Raw genomic sequence first — 25,019 nt, 5'->3', positions numbered from 1 at the left:
ACTTTGATGAAATTTGTGTCACCTTTAATTTATGAAATTTCAATATTTTCTTTCATAGATATGTTTGTTACATCACTGACCACATCTACTAGGCGGAAAAATAATCTCAGATCACTAATTAGCTCAGCCCAACTAATTAAACATTGTCTCAAATTAGCGCTTGATAGCCTAAATAGGTACAAATTGCGGATACATACCTAACTTTGACGAAATTTGTGTCACCTTTAACTTATGAAATTTTAATTTTTTCTTTCTAAATATGTTTGTCACATCACTTACCACATCTCCTAGGCGGAAAAAGAATCTCAGATCAATAATTAGCTCAGCCCAACTAATTAAAGATTGTCTCAAATTAGCTCTTACGTACAAATAATGTACTAATTGCGGCAAACATACCTAACTTTGACGAAATTTGTGTCACCTTTAATTTATGAAATTTTAATATCGTGCGTCTGACACCTCAAGTTCCACATAGGACGGTGCCAGACCGATAGTGGGCTCCAAACTGGGACTAAAACTCGATCTAATATCGTGTCTCCGTGTCGCTATATGGAACGTACTGACACTCTCCAACGCTGTATACACGGAAGCCATGTCTCATTAACTGACACGCTACCGAATAAGCATCGCTGGTCTTACCGAAGCTCGTATCCCAGGAACTGGAGAACGCCGTATCGATCAGTATACAATGTACCATTCGGGCAATTCAGGCCGCACGGAGGGAGTTGCCTTGCTCCTTAATAACAAGGTCAGTTAATCCCTAACGCAATGGACACCAGTCTCAAACCGGATCCTTCATGCCCGGCTCCATCAACCAACTGGACCACTCATTCAATCTACTCCACCCCATGACCAACAACTTGTCATTGGAGATCTGAATGCTGTAAGCGGAAAAGTACGTGCAGGTTACTAGCGTGTTGTGGGAAACTTCGGTTCCGGACAGCCAATTAATGATACCTCGGCACGCCTCCTCAACACGTGTTCCCTCGCCAACCTGTCAATTGTCGGCTCCTTCTTCAGACGGAAAGAAATTCACAATCTGACGTGGCTATCCAATGACGGTTGCACCAGGAAGGAGATTGACCATAACAAGAGATTCCTCTCTCTTCAGCTCCTACAGGGTCTACAGAGGGGCAGAGGCTCCAGCTAACACACACCACCGATAATTTGTTGGCGTGATCAAAATCCAGGTCTACCGCAAACCACAAAACCAACCGCCAGACGGTTCTATGTATTAGCTCACTAACACGCAACTTTCTGCTGCTTCAGAATCCATCGGCAGCAGCAGACCACAGCGACGTCCCTGGCTGACTCCAAGTACTCTGGACGTACTTGACCTGATGAAGCTCGCAGACTTAAGGGTGCTATTAAAGCTAAGGCCAAGAGCGACCTTGAGGAGTTTTATAACGACCTCGCCGACAATGCCGAAGAAGGACTGCAAAAACAAACCCCCGTCCTACCTTCCAGGCCATCAAGTGCATGCGCGTCCCCCCACAACAGGGACAAAGCACCTCCCCAATTACAAAAACTGATGGCAGTCCCTGCAAGTCGGTCGAGGAGACTCTTGCCCGCTGGCGTGAGCACTACAGCACCTGAAGTACGTTGAGCTATCAGGAAGTTAAATAATGGGCGTGCTGCAGGACCTGACGGCATTTTTCCTGAGCTGCTCAAATGTGCAGAAACCCCAATCAGTGCTGCCCTCCACAAGCTCTTTCAAAACATAAAATAGTCCTCTGGTAGGGTTCCTACTGAATGGAGGGATGGCATTATCATCTCCCTGTACAAAGGAAAGGGGTATCGAAACCAGTGCAGCAGCTACAGACTTATAACTCTACTGTCTGTCCCTGAAAAGGTGTTCAGCCATGTTCTGCTCTCCTGCTTAGAACCCATACTCGCCCGTCACCGACGACCCAACCAGTCTGGTCTACAAAAGGCCGGCCTACTCTGTATGCCGTGCTTGCTCTCCGACTTCTTCCAGAACTCCACCGTGAATTTGAGAGGCCTCTCTACGTTGCCTACGTTGACATCAAGGCAGCTTTCGACTCCTTGGATCGCGATGCTCTTTGGAAGGCCCTGAAAGCAACCGATGTCCCACCAATACTGCTTTCGTTGATTCAGGACCTGCACATGGGCTGTGCATCCACTGTACGTATTGGAAGTGACGTTTCCAACCCCTTCTCTACCACCCCGGGTGTCAGTCAGGGCTGCATCCTTGCCCCAACTTTATTCTGCTGCGCCAACGACTGGATCCTAAACCGCTGTGAGTCAGACTTCGGAATAATGGTCGGGGACACATCCTTCACAGATCTGGACTATTCTGACGACGCTGCTCTGTTCATAGGAGAGCCTGCCCAGTGGCCTGTCTCACTCCAAAGATTTGAGGAAGAAGCTGGGATGATGGGGATGCACACGTCATGGGCCAAAACCAAGATCCAGAACTGCACCAGCCTCGGCCCACATCCCGCCTAAGTCACCGTTGATGGTAACTCTGTCCAAATCACACAGAAGTTCAAGTATCTCGGCTGTGACATCCATTCCTCAGGCTACTCCTCCCGACATTCTCTGACGCCTGGGGCTTGCCTCATCCACCATGGACACTCCGAGCTGATAACACACGAAGGCTTTAGCCTCAGGTATCAACGACGCATTCTCGGTGTCCGGTGGTCTGATTTAATCTCTACCGCAACAATCTCGGAGACCGCCGGCATCGAGCACCTCCGTGTGACTATCTCCCGGAAACGTCATTCCCTCTTTGGCCATGTCAGACGGCTCCTAGAGGAAGCAGACTTTGAGTTCCGCGCCGGCCAGCTGTGGCAATCAGCAGCAGAGCGCAGTGGTTGGGTGGCTCTACGTTCCACCTGATGGATCAAGAGGAGGATGATGATGATGATGATGATGATGATGATGATGATGATGATGATGTTGATGAAGATGTTGATGATGATGATGACGATGATGATGATGATGATGATGATGATGATGATGATGATGACTGCATTGAGTATTTCCCGTACCATCAATGAATTAATTGGCAGCATCCCACAACAACCTACCGTTTCAATATCACCAACTGCGCTGGCCAACCATTATGTCACTTCTGAAATTTTTTGAAGATTGTTCAGCGATCTACCAAAAGATGCATCCTTACAGTCAGGTGTCTTTCCTGAGAGTCTGGGGGTGCAATAGTAACACCAATCTTGAAAAAGCCTTCAATGGACAAAGAAGATCTCAAGAATTCTGGCCCAGTTTCTAACATCCGCTACCTGTCCAAAGTCATTGAAACGGTAGTCTGCTCCCGAATCACCCAATACCTGGACGACCACAAGCTACTCGACCCATTGCAGTCAGCATACAGAGTTGGTCACAGCACCGAGACAGCTCTGTTCGGGGTACACAACGACATCCTTCGCATAATAGTCAGCAGCAGAGCCGTTTTCTTGGTAATGATCGACCTCTCTGCTGCTTTCGATACCCTTGACCACGATATCCTACTGCAACGCTTTCGTAATCAATTCGGGATCGCTGGAACTCCTCTTCAGTGGTTCTCGTCCTACTTTACAAGAAGAACACATTGGGTCCATGCTGCAAGTGCATCGGCATGGAGTCAACTACCACATGTACGCTGATGACATTCAAAGCTACCTAGATTTTGATCCTTCCATCCCGTGTGATGCTGAGTGCTGCTTGTTCAGGCTATCTAACTGTATCCAGGATGTCCAAACCTGGATGCTTGCAAACAAACTCATGCTGAATGAAAACAAAACAGAGTTTTTCATAGCATCAGCACCATATCAATACAAACGTCTTGAGCTACTAAGACTCACCAAAGGTAACACAACCATCAATCCTGTCTCATCCGTTTGGAACCTGGGAGTAACTTTTGACAACTCCATGTCAATGAGTGAACATATCACTGGAGTGAAGCAACATGATCTCAACCGCTTACAAAGACTCCAAAACAAGGCCGCTCGACTGATCCATAAGAAGCCAAAATATTCCCATGCCAGACCTCTGCTCACGGATCTACATTGGCTTCAAGTCGACCAGCGGATCAATTTTAAGACGGCACTGAACATGTTCAAAACTGTATCCAATACTTTCCCGTCCTACATTTCAGACACATTAGATCTCAGCAAACTAAAATCTGGTGGTACCTCGATCCTCAAAGAAGTTTTGAAACCGTGCATTCTCCATCGCTGGTCCCCGCATTAACTGGAACTCACTCCCAACAAATATCCAGAACGCTTCTATTGTAGAACAGTTTAAACGACTTTTAAAAACACATTTTGTTTAATCGTTCCATCTAATGTGTTTTTGATTCTGTCACTTTTTGTATTTTTGCTTGCTATTCTTTTTTCTCTTGTGGGTTTTTGGGTGCATTATCCCTAGCGCTTTGTATCCTTTGGAAAATGCGCTCTACAAAAACGGTTGTATTATTAATCAAAGATGGCGCAGGTTAGGGAATTAATGGGTGCGATCGGATAGCTTCCCTGGGTCTACCCCGCGGTGCTCACTCAGGTGAGCCCCGACAAGAGCTAAACGAACGATCACTCACCGCTCTCGTAGTGACGTCATGCACCTGGGGCCAGTCCCCAAGTGACCCACTCCACAAGCAGGGCACTGGGGGCTGACCACCTGAACCCCCTGGAATGACGTCAAAGCTATTCGAACGCACCGGGGCAGACCGGGGTCGACTCAGGGAAGCTAAACGAACGCACCCAATAGTGGGTGCGTTCGATAAGCTTCCATGGGTCGACCCCGTAGTGCTCACTCGGGTGGGCCCCTTGGGATGATAATACCTAACCGAACGATCACACTCGCCCTCTCGTGGTGACGGCATGCACCTCAGGTCACCCCAAGTGACCCACTCCACAAGCACTTGGGCTGACCCGGGAACGTATCGGAGCAGACCGGGTCGACCCAGAGAAGCTAAACGAACGCACCCAGTATAGATAGATATAACTTTTGTAAAGAAAATCGTATGACCTTAACTTCCGGGCCGTATTAACCCTGGGTCAAAGTTTGCCTTCTGGTTTTTTTCTCGAGCTTATCTTCAGAATAACTAACGATTGAGATTGATTTTAACAACGAAACACAACAGGTAGTTGAACTTTAGTATCAAGACACCACAAACCTCATTTCGTTATAATGACGTCATCGGGAATCAAATTAAATTAATTTGTAAAAATCATGTGGCGCGAACTTTTGGGGGAAATCCAAACAGCGCTCTCTTTGGTCCAACGAAGGAGGGCGCTGCTGGGAATAACAGAAAATCGCAATAGTTGAGTCATAAGTTTAATCTTAGCTTCTTGTTCAAACCGGAGGTTAAACTTTAATTCATAAATACCTCAGACAGTTTCGCTAGTCATATTGGTGGAATCGCGTCACGTGGGGTGTTTAAACCGTTGATAATGACCAGTGTTTATAACCGGAGACTCCGCGCTAGTCTTGATGCAAGACGTTTCTGGTTACGGGCGATGCAGGCGCTGTCGATGAGTTGGCCGCGCTGTGTGTGAAAGGAAAACCAGCGAATATGCACCAAGACTATACGCGCATGCGCACGAACGGAACTGGAAAACACACGCGTACGGACATCGTACATGTGCATGTAACATGTACTACTGAACGGTACACCATGGAGGTGGAAACATACAGAGCTCAAGCACTCGGAAACGATAAGTTTTACAGAGTTTCATACATTATTACGCTTTTTAACCAAAAAAGTATTTATGAATGGGAATCAAAGTGTGTTGAATCGGTTTTCAACTAGTGGTTTAAACCCGCCGAGGTCTGGTTCTTGATAAAATTATCAAGAACCACGCGCTTATTAGAGACAATCTTTAATAAGATGGGCTGAGCTACCTAGTGGTCATGGAATGTTTTTCCGCTCAGGCGATGTGTTTAGGGATGTATCAAACATATGTATGAAAGAAAATATTAGAATTTCGAAAATTAAACGTGACACAAACTTCGTCAAAGTAGGTATGTTACCCGCACGTTGTGATACATTATGTGGCTATACACAATCATGCTAATTTGAGACAATCTTATAGTTGGGCTGAGCTAACTAGCGATGTGACATTATTTTTCCGCCCAGGACATGTTGTCAGGGATGTAACAAACATATATATGAAAGAAAATATTAAAATTTCATAAATTAAAGGTGACACAAATTTCACGTTGTAATACATTATGTGGCTATACACATGGTAATTTGAGACAATCTTACATTAGTTGGGCTGAGCTAACTAGTGATCTGAGATTATTTTTCCGCCTAGGAGATGTGGTCAGGGATGTAACAAACATATCTATGAAAGAAAAAATTAAAATTTCATAAATTAAAGGTGACACAAATTTAGTCAAAGTTAGGTATGTATCCGCAATTTGTACCTATTTAGGCTATCACGCGCTAATTTGAAACAATCTTTAATTAGTTGGGCTGAGCTAATTAGTGATCTGAGATTATTTTTCCGCCCAGGAGATATGGTCAAGGATGTAACAAACATATCTATGAAAGAAAATATTAAAATTTCATAAATTAAAGGTGACACAAATTTCGTAAAAGTTAGGTATGTTACCCGCACTTTGTACCTATTTAGGCTATCACGCGCTAATTGGAGACAATCTTTAATTAGTTGGGCTGAGCTAATTAGTGATCTGAGATTATTTTTCCGCCTAGGAGATGTGGTCAGGGATGTAAGAAACATAACTATTAAAGAAAATATTAAAATTTCATAAATTAAAGGTGACACAAATTTCGTTAAAGTTTGGTATGTCTATACACGCACTTTGTATACACTATGTTGCTATATACGTAAGCGCTAATTTGAGACAATGTTTAATTAGTTGGGCTGAGCTAATTAGTAATCTGAGATTGTTTTTCCGCCTAGGAGATGTGGTCAGGGATGTAACAAACATATAAATGAAAGAAAATATTAAAATTTCATAAATTAAAGGTGACACAAATTTCGTTAAAGTTTGGTATGTCTATACACGCACTTTGTATACACTATGTTGCTATATACGTAAGCGCTAATTTGAAACAATGTTTAATTAGTTGGGCTGAGCTAATTAGTGATCTGAGATTATTTTTCCGCCTAGGAGATGTGGTCAGGGATGTAACAAACATATCTATGAAAGAATTTTTTAAAATTTCATAAATTAAAGGTGACACAAATTTCGTTAAAGTTAGGTATGTCTATACACGCACTTTGTATGTGGCTATTATATATCAAGCGCTAATTTGAGACAATGTTTAATTAGTTGGGCTGAGCTAATTAGTGTTCTGAGATTATTTTTCCGCCTAGGAGATGTGGTCAGGGATGTAACAAACATATCTATGAAAGAATTTTTTAAAATTTCATAAATTAAAGGTGACACAAATTTCGTTAAAGTTAGGTATGTCTATACACGCACTTTGTATGTGGCTATTATATATCAAGCGCTAATTTGAGACAATGTTTAATTAGTTGGGCTGAGCTAATTAGTGATCTGAAATTATTTTTCCGCCTAGGAGATGTGGTCAGGGATGTAACAAAGATATCTATAAAAGAAAATATTACAATTTCATAAATTAAAGGTGACACAAATTTCGTTAAAGTTAGGTATGTCTATACACGCACTTTGTATGTGGCTATTATATATCAAGCGCTAATTTGAGACAATCTTTAATTAGTTGGGCTGAGCTAATTAGTGTTCTGAGATTATTTTTCCGCCTAGGAGATGTGGTCAGGGATGTAACAAACATATCTATGAAAGAAAATATTAAAATTTCATAAATTAAAAGTGACACAAATTTCGTCAAAGTTAGGCATGTCTATACACACACTTTGTATACACTATGTGGCTATTATATATCAAGCGCTAATTTGAGACAATGTTTAATTAGTTGGGCTGAGCTAATTAGTGTTCTGAGATTATTTTTCCGCCTAGGAGATGTGGTCAGGGATGTAACAAACATATCTATGAAAGAAAATATTAAAATTTCATAAATTAAAAGTGACACAAATTTCGTCAAAGTTAGGCATGTCTACACACACACTTTGTATACGCTATGTGGCTATTAGATATCAAGCGCTAATTTGAGACAATGTTTAATTAGTTGGGCTGAGCTAATTAGTGATCTGAGATTATTTTTCCGCCTAGGAGATGTGGTCAGGGATGTAACAAACATATCAATGAAAGAAAATATTAAAATTTCATAAATTAAAGGTGACACAAATTTCGTCAAAGTTAGTTATGTTACCCGCACTTTTTACATATATAGTCTATACACACCCTAATTTGAGACAATGTTTAATTAGTTGGGCTGAGCTAATTAGTAATCTGAGATTGTTTTTCCGCCTAGGAGATATGGTCAGGGATGTAACAAACATATCTATGAAAGAAAATATTAAAATTTCATAAATTAAAAGTGACACAAATGTCGTTAAAGTTAGGTATGTCTATACACGCACTTTGTATACACTATGTGGCTTTATACGTAAGCGCTAATTGGAGACAATGTTTAATTAGTTGGTCTGAGCTAATTAGTGATCTGAGATTATTTTTCCGCCCAGGAGATGTGGTCAGGGATGTAACAAATATATCAATGAAAGAAAATGTTTAAATTTCATAAATTAAAAGTGACACAAATTTCGTCAAAGTTAGGTATGTATCCGCACTTTGTACATTATAGGCTATATACAAGCGCTAATTTGAAACAATCTTTAATTAGTTGGGCTGAGCTAATTAGTGATCTGAGATTATTTTTCCGCCTAGGAGATGTGGTCAGGGATGTAACAAACATATGTATGAAAGAAAATATTAAAATTTCATAGATTAAAGGTGACACAAATTTCGTTAAAGTTAGGTATGTCTATACACACACTTTGTATACACTATGTGGCTATTATATATCAAGCGCTAATTTGAGACAATGTTTAATTAGTTGGGCTGAGCTAATTAGTGATCTGAAATTATTTTTCCGCCTAGGAGATGTGGTCAGGGATGTAACAAACATATCAATGAAAGAAAATATTAAAATTTCATAGATTAAAGGTGACACAAATTTCGTTAAAGTTAGGTATGTCTATACACACACTTTGTATACACTATGTGGCTATTATATATCAAGCGCTAATTTGAGACAATGTTTAATTAGTTGGGCTGAGCTAATCAGTGATCTGAAATTATTTTTCCGCCTAGGAGATGTGGTCAGGGATGTAACAAACATATCTATGAAAGAAAATATTAAAATTTCATAAATTAAAGGTGACACAAATTTCCTTAAAGTTAGGTATGTTACCGGCACTTTGTTGAACTATGTGGCTATTATATATCAAGCGCTAATTGGAGACAATCTTTAATTAGTTGGGCTGAGCTAATTAGTGATCTGAGATTATTTTTCCGCCTAGGAGATGTTGTCAGAGATGTAACAAACATATTTATGAAATCAAAAATTAAAATTTCATAAATTAAAGGTGACACAAATTTCGTTAAAGTTTGGTATGTCTATACACGCACTTTGTATACACTATGTTGCTATATACGTAACCGCTAATTTGAGACAATGTTTAATTAGTTGGGCTGAGCTAATTAGTAATCTGAGATTGTTTTTCCGCCTAGGAGATGTGGTCAGGGATGTAACAAACATATCTATGAAAGAAAAAATTAAAATATCATAAATTAAAGGTGACACAAATTTCGTCAAAGTTAGTTATGTTACCCGCACTTTTTACATATATAGTCTATACACACCCTAATTTGAGACAATGTTTAATTAGTTGGGCTGAGCTAATTAGTAATCTGAGATTATTTTTCCGCCTAGGAGATATGATCAGGGATGTAACAAACATATCCCTGAAAGAAAATATTAAAATTTCATAAATTAAAGGTGACACAAATTTCGTTAAAGTTTGGTATGTCTATACACGCACTTTGTATACACTATGTTGCTATATACGTAAGCGCTAATTTGAGACAATGTTTAATTAGTTGGGCTGAGCTAATTAGTAATCTGAGATTGTTTTTCCGCCTAGGAGATGTGGTCAGGGATGTAACAAACATATCTATGAAAGAAAAAATTAAAATATCATAAATTAAAAGTGACACAAATTTCGTCAAAGTTAGGTATGTCTGCCGCACTTAGTACATTATTTATACACATGCTAATTTGAGACAATCTTTAATTAGTTGGGCTGAGCTAATTAGTAATCTGAGATTATTTTTCCGCCCAGGAGATATGATCAGGGATGTAACAAACATATCCCTGAAAGAAAATATTAAAATTTCATAAATTAAAGGTGACACAAATTTCGTTAAAGTTTGGTATGTCTATACACGTACCTTGTATACACTATGTTGCTATATACGTAAGCGCTAATTTGAGACAATGTTTAGTTAGTTGGGCTGAGCTAATTAGTGATCTGAGATTATTTTTCCGCCTAGGAGATGTGGTCAGGGATGTAACAAACATATCAATGAAAGAAAATATTAAAATTTCATAAACTAAAGGTGACACAAATTTCGTCAAAGTTAGTTATGTTACCCGCACTTTTTACATATATAGTCTATACACACCCTAATTTGAGACAATGTTTAATTAGTTGGGCTGAGCTAATTAGTAATCTGAGATTGTTTTTCCGCCTAGGAGATGTGGTCAGGGATGTAACAAACATATCTATGAAAGAAAAAATTAAAATATCATAAATTAAAAGTGACACAAATTTCGTCAAAGTTAGGTATGTCTGCCGCACTTAGTACATTATTTATACACATGCTAATTTGAGACAATCTTTAATTAGTTGGGCTGAGCTAATTAGTAATCTGAGATTATTTTTCCGCCCAGGAGATATGATCAGGGATGTAACAAACATATCCCTGAAAGAAAATCTTGAAATTTCATAATTTAAAGGTGACACAAATTTCGTTAAAGTTAGGTATGCTGATAAAGCATCCCTGATGGTGTCGACGTGTATTGACGGTCGTTTGCGGATTTTTTTAAATTCGGTGCTGAGGAGAATTTCGGTGCTGGGCCCGATTTAGTGTTGGGCCCAAACACGGTGCTCACTTCAGCCTGGTGCAGTCGATGGGGGTTGCGGTAAAATCCAAACAACAGAACTACTGAACGGCCGCGGCCGGCAACTTACCATGTTTTTCATCTGACATCCCCCATCCATCGATGACAATAAGGCAGACATTCATCTTTACAAACCTTGAGGAAATACCTCAGCTGTTAACTGCTTATAAATGCAACAAAAGAACAAGAAAAGACGTCCAGATCTTCCCGAGCCGAGACTTGATTGACACTTTTGCCGGTAGGATAAATCTCTGCACGTCTGCCAAATATAGGTCATGGGTTAAAGGTCACTCCGAAGCCTTGTATACGGGGATGCTGAGATGACATACACAAAGTTTTCCAACCAATTTGAAGTTAGCAATTTAGTATAAACTAATAATTACCTATTAGTATAAATTAACATTGTTTATGCATAAATCAAAGTAATAGAATCTCTTAATGATAGTTTATTGTAACTTTTTGTAGGTATTTATGTTGTTCTGTTGTTAAATTTCTTTGTGTACGTTTTATGCCTCCGTTCAGTGAAATCAATGCACGTGTTACTGTTATGCCTGGAGAGATCGTTTGCTCTGGATCTGGGATAAAGGACATAATCATTGCTAAAACTTGCAAGCCACCCAAATGACAATGAAGAATTGGATCTACTTCAATGGTGGACTTTTTTTAAGGGAGATTGGTTTCCTAATTGTTGCTGTCAATCCTTTATTTAGCTCAAAAAGGAGCTGGAAAAGTGTTGCAATTTGAGATTGTATTTGAAGTCTGGTAACTGAACTTCTTTGAAGGCGTAACATGTGGCAGTGCGACAGGCAAGTCACCAGACTGTCCAGGGTTTAACTTCAAAACAATTTTACTTTTTGGGGTTGGGGTTTGTTTGCAGTTTGAGTGATTAATCATGCCTGCATGTGGGAACTGCCGACAAGAAGTAGAATTCTATGAACATGGCGGCCTGTTCTATTGCCCAGAATGTGAAACGCAGTCACAGGTAATTTATTTATCATTTTTATTTAAAGTAAAATCGTAAATCAAAACATTTTGTATTGTTATCTATAATATTTTATAAAATGATTTGTTATTCAATTCACTGTATTTTCTTTTCAGTCAAAATAAAAAATTATGGCAAAAACCCCATAGTATATTGATTACACAAATACATTTACAAACTGAGCTGCTATTATTGCTATCGTCTCCACGCACGGTAAAGAAACAAACCTCTCATCATAGTTCTAGATTCCTGAACAACGATGTTTACAAAATTGGGAGACTACCAACATTAGGGATATATTAGCTCAGGTGGTAGAGCAGTAGAGCAACAGTATAATTAGTTGCGATAATGTAACCCTCCTCCTGGCGGCGGTCGGGAGGTGGGTTACGTTATCGCAACTACGTAAATTATAATATAAAAGTGGGGAGGTCGCATGTTTAAATTCTGCTCTAGTAAAATGTTTGCGTAATTCACCCAGCCAGTTTCCCTTGTGGTTTATTTTTAGATTATTTCATTTTCATACAGTTTGATCGCTTCATCCCTGCACTTAATAATTCTGGAAAAGTTTCCGGTATGGCGCCACCACTTTTTCATTTGATATCAAATAATATACAGTAGTATCTAATTTACCTCAATGAGATATCCCTTTTTGTAAAAATGAGTGAAAAAGTGGTGGCGCCATACAAAAAGTTATCCATGATCCTTGGTAATTCACCTAGAATGATTTTTTCATTTTATTTACCACTGTGTTATTTTTTACAGGGGATGCGTGTGCTTGAGATGGACGATGATTATGATACCAAACTGGACTATTCTCGCTCCTACAAGACGTCTACTAAGAAGGGGAGGAAGAGAGAAAACTCTGCAGATGAAACTGGTGTGTGACAAAGGCCTCTAGGGTTGTTTGTTTTCTAATAATAATAATATTAAGTTTTTCTATAGCGCTTTTTCACCCCCGAAAGCCTTATACAAGGGTGCTTGCTACATGTAATGTATGTGAACATGGGTTAACCCTTTCTTCCACATCATGCAATGGACATGTCTGCAGTGTAGTGTTTTTTATACCACAAGCCCTGCTTACTTGGTGGTGATTTTCTTAAAATTCAAGTCCTGGAAACTGTCTACGTTTTTTTTCTTTTAATTGTGTGTTCAGGGCTCGATCTCACAAAGCACAATAAGATTCATCGTAAGATGAGTTGTCAGTATCGCCATAGTGATTTGTATTGTGACATCACACTTTAAAGGCAGTGGACACTATTGGTAATTACTCAAAATAATTATTGGCATAAAACCTTTCTTGGTGACGAGTAATGGGAAGAGGTTTGTGATATAAAACGTTGTGAGAAACGGCTCCCTCTGAAGTGCCAACGTTTTCGAGAAAGAAGTAATTTTCCACAAATTTGATTTCGAGACCTCCAGTTTAGAACTTGAGGTCTCGAAATCAACCATCTAAACGCACACAACTTGGTGTTCATTCATTATTATCTCGCAACTTCAATGACCGATTGAGCTCAAATTTTCACAGCTTTGTTATTTTATGCATATTTTGAGATACACCAACTGTGAAGGCTAGTCTTTGCCAATTACCAATAGTGTCCACTGCCTTTAAAGGATTTGGGTACTTTTTCAAAATGTCCATAGATTTACATAATAATAATAATATAATATTTATAAAGCGCTAAATTGCCAAATAAGGCCCCAAAGCACTAGATACAAAGGTACAAATTTTTTACAAAATACAACATTACAATACAGAGGGTTTCTGAAGAAAACAGTTTAAAAAGACAATTACAAAAAAAAATGCTACTAGGCAAATCTGGACTAGCCAGTGAAAAAGTAGAAACAACTCTACAAAAACAATTATCTAAAATAATATTGCCTAAAAAAGGTATGTCTTCAGATGACAGTCTTCAGATGACAGTCCTTAAGATGTGAAGGAAGCTTATTCCATAGGGGGGGGGGCAGCGATACTGAAGGCTCTGCCACCATAGGTAGATGTCCGAGGAGGTGAGGGTAGTTGCAAGAGGTTAAGGGATGCGGAACGAAGGGTGCGTGTGAGTTGATGACAATGAACGAGGTCCTGTATGTACAAAGCGGCAAGGTTGTGGAGAGCTTTGAAGGTAAGAATGAGAGTCTTGTAGATTATCCGTTGTGAAACTGGTAGCCAATGGAGTGATTGGAGGATTGGGGTTATATGCTGGTGATGTTTAACTCGACAGACCAATCTGGCGGCAGCATTCTGTAGGCGCTGGAGTCTGTTTAGTTCATTGGTTGGAAGGCCAATAAGAAGGCTGTTACAGCTGTCAATACGAGATGTCACGAAGGCGTGTATTAGCTTCAGTGTCACTGGTTCGTCTAGATAGCTTCGGATTTTGCCTATCCTGTAAATAAAGGACCATCCGGCTCTGCAGATGTTACTGACATGGACCTTCATGCGAAGCTCACTATCGAAAACAACTACTAGGCTTCGAGCTTCGGTGCAATAATCGACAACTGAGTCACCGATCATGGCTGGTGGAAGATTTGTTGAGCTGCGGAAGCGAGAGCTAAAATGAAGAATCTCTGTTTTACTGTTATTAAGCTGGAGTTTGTTGTAGACAGCCCACTCCTTAATGTCCTTCACGCAGTCCTCCAGACAATGAACTGCTGCAGTGCCCTCGGATGGCTTGAAGAGTAAGTAGAGCTGAGTATCATCAGCATACATGACATGATTGATGCAATGTTTTGTCGTTATATCACTGATTGGAGCTGTGTAGAAGGTAAACAGTGAAGCACCGCAAACTGAACCTTGAGGAACACCCCAGGGTATGTGATGCACTGAGGATGCAGCCTCACCAATGGTCACAGTTTGGGAACGGTCACTCAGGTAAGATGTGAACAATTGTAAAGCTGTTCCAGTTATGCCATACCGACTCTCAAGGCGTCCAAGCAAAATGGCGTGGTCTATGGTGTCAAACACCGAGCTAAAATCAAGTAAGATGAGGAGTGCCTCACTGTGCTGATCAATAGCAAGAAGAAGATCGTTCTGAACTCGCAGTAAGGCCGTTTCGGTGGAGTGATGAGGACGATAAGCAGATTATGAGATTGCATGTAAACTGTTACAGGCGAAGTAATCGTTAATTTGATGCGTGCAACACCTCTCAAGAAGCTTAGATATCAAACTAAGAAGTGAGATTGGCCGGTAGTTTTTCAACAAGTTTTGGTCGAGCTTCGTGTTTTTGATCAGAGGAATGACCCTCGCAGATTTGAAGCTCAGTGGAACAACCCCAGTCGAAAGTGATGAGTTGATTATCTGAACCATAACTGGCAGCAAACCGTCCATGCACTTTTTGAGGAGTGTGGTAGGGATAGGATCGAGTGGACAGCTCTTTGAGGGCGAGTTCATTATCATTTTATGAACTGTATCGGCAGACACTTCATCAAATGTGGAGAACGAGGATGCGCATTGCTGTTGTGAATGTAATTGCAGACCTGGGAGACTTGTGGAGTCCAGTTCACTTCTGAGTGTGCAAACTTTTTCCACAAAGTAGTCAGCAAAACCGTTGGCAAGAGCATTTGTGGAACGGTGAGAAGGTAACTTCATCCTTTCGACATGAGCACTCAATGAGGTAACGATCCGAAAAAGCTCCTTCGTGCTGCTGTTTACAATACGGGAGTTATGATAGTCGCGTTTAGATGTCTCGAGGCACCGTCTGTATTCCTTGCACCGCTCAGCATAAATCTGTCAGGCAACCTCTAGGCCGTTTCAATTGTTTCAGGGCGCGAAGCTCGTCAGAGTACCAGGGACAGTTGGGTCTGATGATGATAGATTTGCTCACCTGTGGCGCGTGCTTATCTAAGAGTTCTCGCAGAACTGTATCAAACTGGTCGGTTAATTTGACGAGATCGACAGCAGGTTGAGAGAGTAGTACAGATGACTCAATGTCACTCTTGAAATTATCAAGGTCAATTTCCCGCAGCTTATACCGCAGTATTCTCAGAAGAGGAGCTGGGCGTTGAAGGTCAAGGTAACAGCCCAAGGCATAATGGTCAGATGGAAGACCTTGGGTGATGTTAGGATCACCTTACATTCAACTTACAGGGTTTGAAGATAATGATAGTGGAAAGCCTCCCTTCAATTATTACGTACTGAGGTGCTGTAGTTTTTGAGAAATGAGTAAAACAATGTCATAAACACATTATACTCCCCAGAATAAGTTTACCAGCCAAAAGACCATGCCACAAGTACAATTTGTGACTGGTGTCCTGCTCAGGTGTATCTCAACATATGCATAAAATAACAAACCTGTGAAAATTTGAGCTCAATCGGTCATTGAACTTGCGAGATAATAATGAAAGAAAAAACACTCTTGTCGCACGAAGTTGTGTGCGTTTAGATGGTTGATTTCGAGACCTCAAGTTCTAAATCTGAGGTCTCGAAATCAAATTTGTGGAAAATTACTTCTTTCTCGAAAACTATGGCACTTCAGAGGGAGCCGTTTCTCACAATGATTTATACTATCAACCTCTCCCCATTACTCGTCACCAAGAAAGGTTTTATGCTAATAATTATTTCGAGTAAATACCAATAGTGTCCAATGCCTTTAAGCAGCTCTATGAAGTTGGGCCCTGTTCACAACAGCTACATGTAATTCTTCTTTCTAATTTTTTTTTTTTTCCATCAGAAGTCGAGGAAGAAAGATCCTGGTTTTCTTGTGAGCTTTTCCAAGGTATCCTGAAAGCTCAAGTCAAGGCACTGGTTGGATTGGGATACCCGGCTAGACTTGATGTGAGTACATGTATAGGGCTGTGGCTATATCTTTGGCTACGGCTAAACCTAAGTATAGTATGTCCTTAGCAACAATCCTAGCCATAATAGCCGTAGCCACCAATTCGGATATGGCCCAAAGGGTTAATCTTAGAAACGCAAACTTAATCACTGTACTAGGTTCCTAGATGTGAAAGGTGGGTAAAGAAACCACTACACCAACCTGGGTGCCCTGTTATATGAATGACTTGCCTGAGTGAACTTTTTGTTCATCTCAGTTTATTTACCCGCCTCATCAAGAGGTTGTGATTAGTGCTGGGCCAATAGTGAAATTTTGGTATTCGGTTTTTTTTTTGGTTTTTTTTTTCGCTAGAGGGCGCTGTTCGTTTGTGAATGAGATCTTATGGGCAGATTGATATTAGTTTTAGACAGTGTCACTCGGTTCATTCATAAAAATAACCGGATCTTATTTAAAGATGGCGATTTGCTAATGCTTTTGATCGTGATTGACTCCACGCGAAGGAAAACTTTTCGTAATCTTTGAACAAACTATGTCAGAAATGGTATTTTAACTATTCACGGAGGTTAGCATAGTTAAATACTTAATTTATGCTGTCTTATGCTGGCTTAATAGAAGTTTCTTTCATTCGTGGTTACGGATAGGAAAGCCTATTCGCCATTAACCGGATATTCAAATTATTCGCCCAGGCCTAGTTGCGATGCAACTGTGGTCCCGCCATTTGTTGGGGACTGAAAACCTAATCCACAAAGTGCCCCCCGGTGGGATTCAAACCTCGGGTCCAGGAGGTGGAAGGTGGTGAAAGAAACCACTATACACCAACCTGAGTGCCCTGTTATATGAATAACTTGCCTGAAAGAACTTTTTGTTCATTTAAGTTTATTTAATCAATATAAACTACAAGGGAAACTGAGCGGGTAAATTTTTAAATGATTTTTGGGTTGAACAAAGAATTGACTAGAGTGGGATTTGAACCAGCGACCTCCGGATTAACATGCCGACACTCTACCAACTGAGCTATCTAGCCCTTGGTTGGCGCTGTCCCTATTTTGTCAATATCTTTGTTCAAGGTTGCCAGTCAGAAGCCATATAATCGTTAACTGCCCTGTAGCCAGGGATCACACCCAAATTACGATTACTAAGTTTATTTTCCCGTCTCAACAGGAGGTTGTGATGCAACTGTGGTTCCGCTTTGTCAGTCAGTCCAAGCTGGCCTTCTGCAATAGTCCTCAATCTGAGGGTGCGGTCGAAGCGTTGGAAGACGCTGACGATGACCTGGAGGAAAAAAAGGAGCAGGATCCAAACACCATGGCGGAGTCGAGGGTGTCTTCAAATGGGCCAAGATCCCGCAAGAAAGGTTTGTGATGCCTCTACTCTTTTACCAGTCACATGAATGGTAAAAACATCTCTGCATGTAGCATCAGAGTCCAGCTTTCTCCAGAAGACGATCGAAGCATACTGATTGAAACGTCGAGTTGAAACCAACGGTTCTTTTCAGAACCAGCCCAACTCATATAGCGATAGTCATTTCATGGTGTTACCGCAAACTTTTTCATATCTTTATCCTCGATGCAAAAATGTTATTTTATGCATATGTTGAGATACACGAGGTGAAAAGACTGGTCTTTGACAACTACCAATAGTGTCCAGTGTCTTCAACTCAATTTTGATCATGAACTTCAATACAGGCAAAGTGCGCCGTAAGAGCATTGCAAAGGATAACTGGCTTCATGAGACTGATAAAGGAGAGTCGGCGGGCAGGAACGCCCGCTACGCCCGCCACACGTCATCGGGAAGAACAAGGCTTGTACTCTGGGACAGCGTGTGCTTTATGTACCTAGGGCTGAGGTTCTTGAAGGAGCCAGTCCTTATCTCAGACTTGCTAAGGTAAGAAACGTTTTCCAGACCTGCATGCTTCGTTTTTGAAAGGGCAAGAGCACCAAGGTAAAGGGCACCCTTCTACTTAAAGGGAAGGTACACGTTTGGTAGTTACTCAAAACAAATATTAACTTAAAAACTGACTTGGTAACGAGCATTGGAGAGCTGTTGATAGTATAAAACATTGTGGGAAACAACGCCCTCTGAAGTAATGTAGTTTTTGAGAAAGAGGTAATTTCTCACTCAAATAATAAAAGACTTTTAGCTAGAAGTCTTTTGTTCCTATCTGAAAGCACACAAATGTCCAACAGCGGTGTTTTTTCTTTCATCATTTTCTGGCAACTTCGATGACCGATTGAGCCCAAATTTTCACAGGCTTGTTATTTTATGCTTATGATGGGATACACCAAGTCAGAAGACTGGTCTTTGACCAGACATTTTTGTCAGTTTGGTTCGAGAGTCATCGTGAATCTCTCTCCAACTATCTTTTGAATGTACATTAAATAAATTTGGTTTCAATGAAGTGATTTGTTTTTGTTTATTGACTAGATTTGTTCGTGAGGCCCGCCTTCCCTTGAGGTCGACAGCTGATGTCATCTCCGACCACATCGCCAAGAACATGGGCCCCAAAGACATCAATAGATTTTGCAATCCTCAAATGGTATGATATTATGTAAATATCTTCAAGCAAATTTGAATCCTTCATTCTGAGTGGTCGATCCATGGCAACAACAGTGGGATATTAAAAGCACCGGACACCTTTGGTAATTTTCAAAGACCAGTCTTCTTAGTTGTTGTATCTCAACATATGCATAAAATAACAAACCTTTGAAAATTTTGACTCAAAGTTGCGAGAGAATGGTGGAAGAAAAACACCCTTGTCACATAAGTTGTGTGCTTTATCCTTGAATTCGAGACCTCAGCTAAGGCCTCTTATTCAATCATTTTAGTGCAAGATTACGTCTTTCTCAAAAACAACATAACAGATCCCTTTCTCACAATGTGTTATACTATCAATAATGTAGCTCTGCATTGCTCTGCATTGCTGGTTATAAAGTAAGTTTTTATGCTAACAATTATTTTGGGTAATTACCAATAGTGTCCAGTGCCTTTAAACCATCTTGCATGGTTCATTTCATGCCCAGTTTATTGCACTGTTCTAACTATGTGTAAAGCACTAATTAAAGCTGCACATTTGTGGGATAGGGACAAATATAGGGTGCATTTTTCATTCATTCAATACACGTTTATTTCGTACTCTTGTTGAGAAAACAAAACAATTGTGAGAATTAGACAGTACATAGAAATTTAACAAATCTAAAGTGTATTAAATTATACAGAAAAACAATATAAACTAAAAGCAAATAATAAATTAATAACTAGGAATTAACTATGTACAATACAGGAGCGAGAGCATGAGGCTGTTAGTTAAGCCGTGCCTCATTGGTTATTGGACACATAATGTGCTATATTTCTCCATATTCAACTCACACTTGCATTTTTTTTGCTTCAGTACTTTGCATAGTGAAATATTTTGTGAAGAGTTACATTTTGTCTTTATATCAGTAAGTAATAATAATAATATCGAAGTCTTATAATAGCGCATGTATTTTCCAAACTGAGGTACTGAGTATATACAAACTTTCAGAAAGATATGTAGGTTATTGCAGTGATGAATGCTGAGACCCAATTATTTAGCACACTCTGACACACACACAACAAATGTTGTTGTTGGTTATGATTAGTGTTTTACAAAAATGTTCACATGTGAAAATATTTTCTTTCTTTTTCAGCACATTCCTGATATCACTTTAATCGTCCAACTCATCACCAAGCTTACTGAGAAGTTAGAGTTCATCCCGTTCCACTCACTCCAACTTGACTTGAGCTTCACTGTCGCAAGGATGGTACATGTATTGAATCTACCAGGTACGTTTACATACGCGATTTTTACATGTGCGATTTTTTACACAATGACCACTTGAGGGCGCCATCTGGAACATGACTTAAACTAGCTCATGGACGGTTTTAGGTCAGTGTGCGTGGTGGTGGTTCATACGCATCATGTAGCGGTGTGTAAGCTTGGGCGATATCGATTTATTTTATTCACGATATATCGCCAACAATATATCGCGATATTCGATATAATCGCGATTAATTAAATTTTAACATCATTAGTATTCAAACTCCAAGTGAAAGTTGTAGAAGAGACAGTCATAGCATAAGAGAGGTGTTCTAATGACCTATTCTTCTAATTTTTCTCCAAACCTATGGGGTGCAATATGTCTCAGCTAGGAAATACATCCCGATATTGCGATATTTAATCGATATCGCGATATATCGCAATAGTATCATGATATTCTATCAGGCCTGATACTTCACGGAGGCAACGGAGGCGATTGCCTCCGTTGCCCCTTGCCATTGCCTTGGTGCCCTTGAAATGCTCCAGTAGAAATTTAAAATTTCCTCATAGGGTGCCCTTTGCCAAAGAGAAAATGCCTTGGTGCCCTTGCCCTTTCAAAAACGAAGCATACAGCCCTGCTCTATAATATTGTGATATCGCCCAAGCTTAGCGTTGTGCCCTTGGATTTTCAAGGGGGGTTAATGTTTCCACAAAACTGCCCTGCATATGTCACCAGTCTCATCAAGGTTTACCATCCCGGACGACCTGGGCCCAATTTCATAGAGCTGCTAAGCACAAAAATTTGCTCAGCATGAAATTTCTATCTTGATACTATTGCTAAGCACAAAAATTTGCTCAGCATGAAATTTCTATCTTGATTATAAAAGGATTTACTAACTAAATTTCCAATTGTTACGTACTGCTTGTTACTGGTATTCAGCTGTTTTGCTTATCCTGAAATCATGTGGACATTTTGTGGGTAATCTTTGTTTTATCAAGGAAGAAATTTCATGCTAAGCAAATTTTTGTGCTTAGCAGCTCTATGAAATTGAGCACTGGCCTTTGCTCTGGTTCAGACAATACATACTTGGTGGTTCCGAAGGTGCATTCTGTTGCTGGGGATCGTGCATTTTACGCACTGTCTTTCCAATTGTTAGAACCTTAATTCATTTGCTTATTTTACTTATTTATAAAGGGTTGTGGTACCCAGTTTAAAGACACTGGACACTATTGGTCATTGTCAACGACCAGTCTTCTCACTTGATGTATATCAACATACATGTATGCATAAAATAACAAACCTGTGAAAATTTGAGCTCAATCGGCCGTCGAAGTTGTGAGATAATAAATGAAAGAAAAAACTCCTGTGCCACACGAAGTTGTGTGCTTTTAGATTCTTGATTTCGAGACCTCAAATTCTAAATCTGAGGTCTCAAAATCAAATTCGTGGAAAATTACTTCTTTCCCGAAAACTACGTTACTTCAGAGGGAGCCATTTCTCACAAAGTTTTATACTATCAACCTCTCCCCATTACACATTACCAACTAAGGTTTATATGCTATTAATTGTTTTGAGTAATTACGAATAGTGTCCACTGCCTTTAAGAAAATATTGAACTGAATTGATTTGAATTTTTAGGATTTTTTTTTTTTAATGATGTGTGCTTCTATACTATAGTTGAGCTCTGCGGCTTCACCCACCAGTTACATCTTCAGGTTGAAACCTTCTCAACGACGCCCACCAAAGACCCAAGACACAAATCTACCAAAGGGAACAAGATCTTAGAAGCACCAGCAGTGGAGTGCCAAGCTCTAGCGTACATCATCATCGCTCTCAAGTTGATGTTGATCTTGGATGATCACTCGGAGCATAACCTCTCCCTCAGAACGTCCGGCTTACAGTCGCTGTTCCCGACTGGTAAAAGTCTCTTTGTAGTTTCATTCCAAGATGAACCTCTACCCCCAAAAACCTCATACCCATTTAATTCTATCTGCCAAAAGTTTGTATGTGCCTGCTTGAATTCTTTTGAAAAAATCTTCCTTGTTTGGTCATAAGACTTTTTTTAGTTTTAAGTTTTGTACTATTTCTTTTATTTTCTCTGCTGGAAATACTCTTTGAATACCCAAAAATTACAATTGTTTTAATCCTTGTGTTTACATACTTAGATGTTAAATTGTTCAATTGGGACGGCTGGGTGGCTGCTCAGAAGTTACGGGTTGGTGATCGCATTGGTCGTGATGGAACAGTGACGTCTGCAAGGTAAGGCTAGTTTATTTATTTTAATCTAAAACTCTTTATTGGCAGGGGCCGTCTCAGGGTAAGACAAACGTTTTGTTTAAAACGTTATCAAAGCTGTGTGCCCTGCTACACCCCTGTTAAAATAATAACAAATTCTTATATAGCGCATTTCACAATAACTGTATCAATGCGCTCTACATTAGTGCCCTGGTCATAGGGCCAATAATATTCATTTAATGTTTCCCAGCTCCCTGGGGAGTATACAGCCCTGAGCTGCCTGTAAGGCGCTTGTGGCTTTTTCATACACAATATCAACCTCTACCCTCGCAGGTACCCATTTATACACCTCGGTGAAGAGAAGCAATTATAGTAAAGTATCTTGCTCAAGGACACAAGTGTCATGACCGGGATTCGAACCCACACTCTGGTGAATTAGCACCAGAACTTGAATTCGATGCTCTTAACCACTCGGCCATGACACTCTATCCTTGATTCCCCACATTCTCCACATCTCATCGCGATGTTTTGACCTGATTTTGATGGATTTGGGATCAGGAGGTTATGGACTTACCCTCTTACTGTCTGACCAGTTAAAGGAACACGTTGCCTTGGATCGGTCGAGTTGGTCTTGAAAAGCGTTTGTAACAGGTTTTTTTTATAAAATGCATATGGGTAGAAAGATGTTGTAAAAAATAGAATACAATGATCCACACAAACATGCCTCGAAATTGCACGGTTTTCCTTTTACTGTGCGAACTAACACGGTCGGCCATTTATTGGAGTCATGGTCCATTTATAAAAGGAAAACCATGCAATTTCAAGCCAAACTTGTGTGGATCATTGTATTCTACTTTTAAAACAGCTTTTCAACCATATGCATTTTATTAAAAAAACGGTTACAGACGCTTTTTATAGACCAACTCGTCCAATCCAAGGCAACATGTTCCTTTAATAGTACATACTGTGGGTTTGAAATGATAAATCAATTATACCAGCCTGCTATTTGATAAATAGTCGCAACTACGCACTAGTCGCACTAGTCGCCCAGGCCTAGTGGACATTCCTTTTTTCTTTACACTTAAAGCCATTGGACACTTTCGGTAAACAGTATTATCCAAGGCCCACACTTTGTGTATCACAACTGATATATAAGATAACAAACCTGTGAAAATTTAGGCTCAATTGGTTATCGGAGTCGGGAGAAAAAAACGGGAAAACCCTACTTTGTTTTCGTTTCGCCGTGTCATGACATATGTTTACTATAAAATCCATAATTCTGGTAGTGGAGAATTGATAATTTTTTTTATGTTTTCTCAAAAAGTAAAGCATTTCATGGAATAACATGTCAAGAGAAGTCTTTTACCATTACCTTCTGTAAACCCTGTAAGTTATTTTTAAATTTGTTACCTTTTTTCTTTCTGTTCCGAAAGTGTATAACGGCTTTTTAGGAAAATCCTATTCTTCAACTCTGTCAATAACTCTGTGTGGACGTGTGTTAGTCCACGTAGTGTTTCAAGTCCTACAATATGTTGACTTCTTTTGCTCTCAGGTCAACACTTTTTATGTAGCCTTAAAACACAGTTTGTTCGGGCACAGTTTTGCCACCATTAAACATTACCAGTCGGGTTGATAAAGATCGTCTGACACCAAACTTCTTCACATTCTACGTACACTCCACTCATGGGGAACCTGATCCTTCTCATACTCTGGCCCATCACTGTGGAACGAACTCCCCGCAAATCTCTGACAGGTCACTAGACGAAGACCTTGTTTTTTCACAATTTAGTTTTGTTTTGTTCTTTCCCCATAGTTTTGCATAAACACTATAAAATAGACCGATCTTATTTTTTCTGCTAGTGATATCAACAAAGTACGCAACATGGATGGATTTCTACGCCACTTCAAAAGTTTCTATCAGGTCGAACAAGTCCACAAACACTTCCACCAAAGTCGCCACAAACTTCTCGGAAGTGAGTAAAGACGCTATGGAATATTTAAAGGGTTTGATGGATTCATCTTATCAAAAGACCGTGCAAGTCTCTGTAAAATTCACGGGTAGATTGATTTAACTTGTGAAGGAACCAAAATCATGCATTTTAATCATGATAGGATCAATACATAATAAATTATAATAACTAGTTCTTAAATAACGCATTTTTCAATAACATGTCAACGTGCTTTACATTAGTGCC

General features: G+C 39.9%; 2 protein-coding genes across 4 annotated transcripts in view; one reads left to right on the top strand and one right to left on the bottom strand.

Moving 5' to 3' along the window:
• Nucleotides 1-11,306, bottom strand: part of LOC139940373 (2,3-bisphosphoglycerate-independent phosphoglycerate mutase-like) — a 37,007-nt gene extending 25,701 nt beyond the window's left edge. Inside the window, exon 1 of the mRNA XM_071936592.1 lies at nt 11,130-11,306. Coding sequence (XP_071792693.1) covers nt 11,130-11,184 — 55 coding nt within the window. The 5' untranslated portion in view covers nt 11,185-11,306. The remainder of the gene's footprint in view (nt 1-11,129) is intronic.
• Nucleotides 1-25,019, top strand: part of LOC139940372 (TATA box-binding protein-associated factor RNA polymerase I subunit B-like) — a 50,732-nt gene that overhangs the window by 21,730 nt on the left and 3,983 nt on the right. Inside the window, exons 1-11 of one of the 3 annotated variants that reach the window (XM_071936589.1) lie at nt 11,214-11,297; nt 11,937-12,041; nt 12,804-12,918; nt 16,706-16,809; nt 17,972-18,164; nt 18,496-18,694; nt 19,235-19,346; nt 20,479-20,614; nt 22,267-22,506; nt 22,755-22,848; nt 24,685-24,797. In XM_071936589.1, coding sequence (XP_071792690.1) covers nt 11,952-12,041; nt 12,804-12,918; nt 16,706-16,809; nt 17,972-18,164; nt 18,496-18,694; nt 19,235-19,346; nt 20,479-20,614; nt 22,267-22,506; nt 22,755-22,848; nt 24,685-24,797 — 1,396 coding nt within the window. In that variant the 5' untranslated portion in view covers nt 11,214-11,297; nt 11,937-11,951. Of the gene's footprint in view, nt 1-11,213; nt 11,298-11,619; nt 11,712-11,936; nt 12,042-12,803; nt 12,919-16,705; nt 16,810-17,971; nt 18,165-18,495; nt 18,695-19,234; nt 19,347-20,478; nt 20,615-22,266; nt 22,507-22,754; nt 22,849-24,684; nt 24,798-25,019 lie in introns of those variants that run through there. The other 2 variants (XM_071936591.1, XM_071936590.1) reach the window with 2 other exon arrangements.

This window comes from Asterias amurensis, chromosome 8 (genome assembly GCF_032118995.1).
Source record: "Asterias amurensis chromosome 8, ASM3211899v1".
NCBI lineage: Eukaryota > Metazoa > Echinodermata > Asteroidea > Forcipulatida > Asteriidae > Asterias > Asterias amurensis.
The sequence above is the reverse complement of the archived record's forward strand: the minus strand, read 5'-3'. Positions and strand labels throughout refer to the sequence as shown.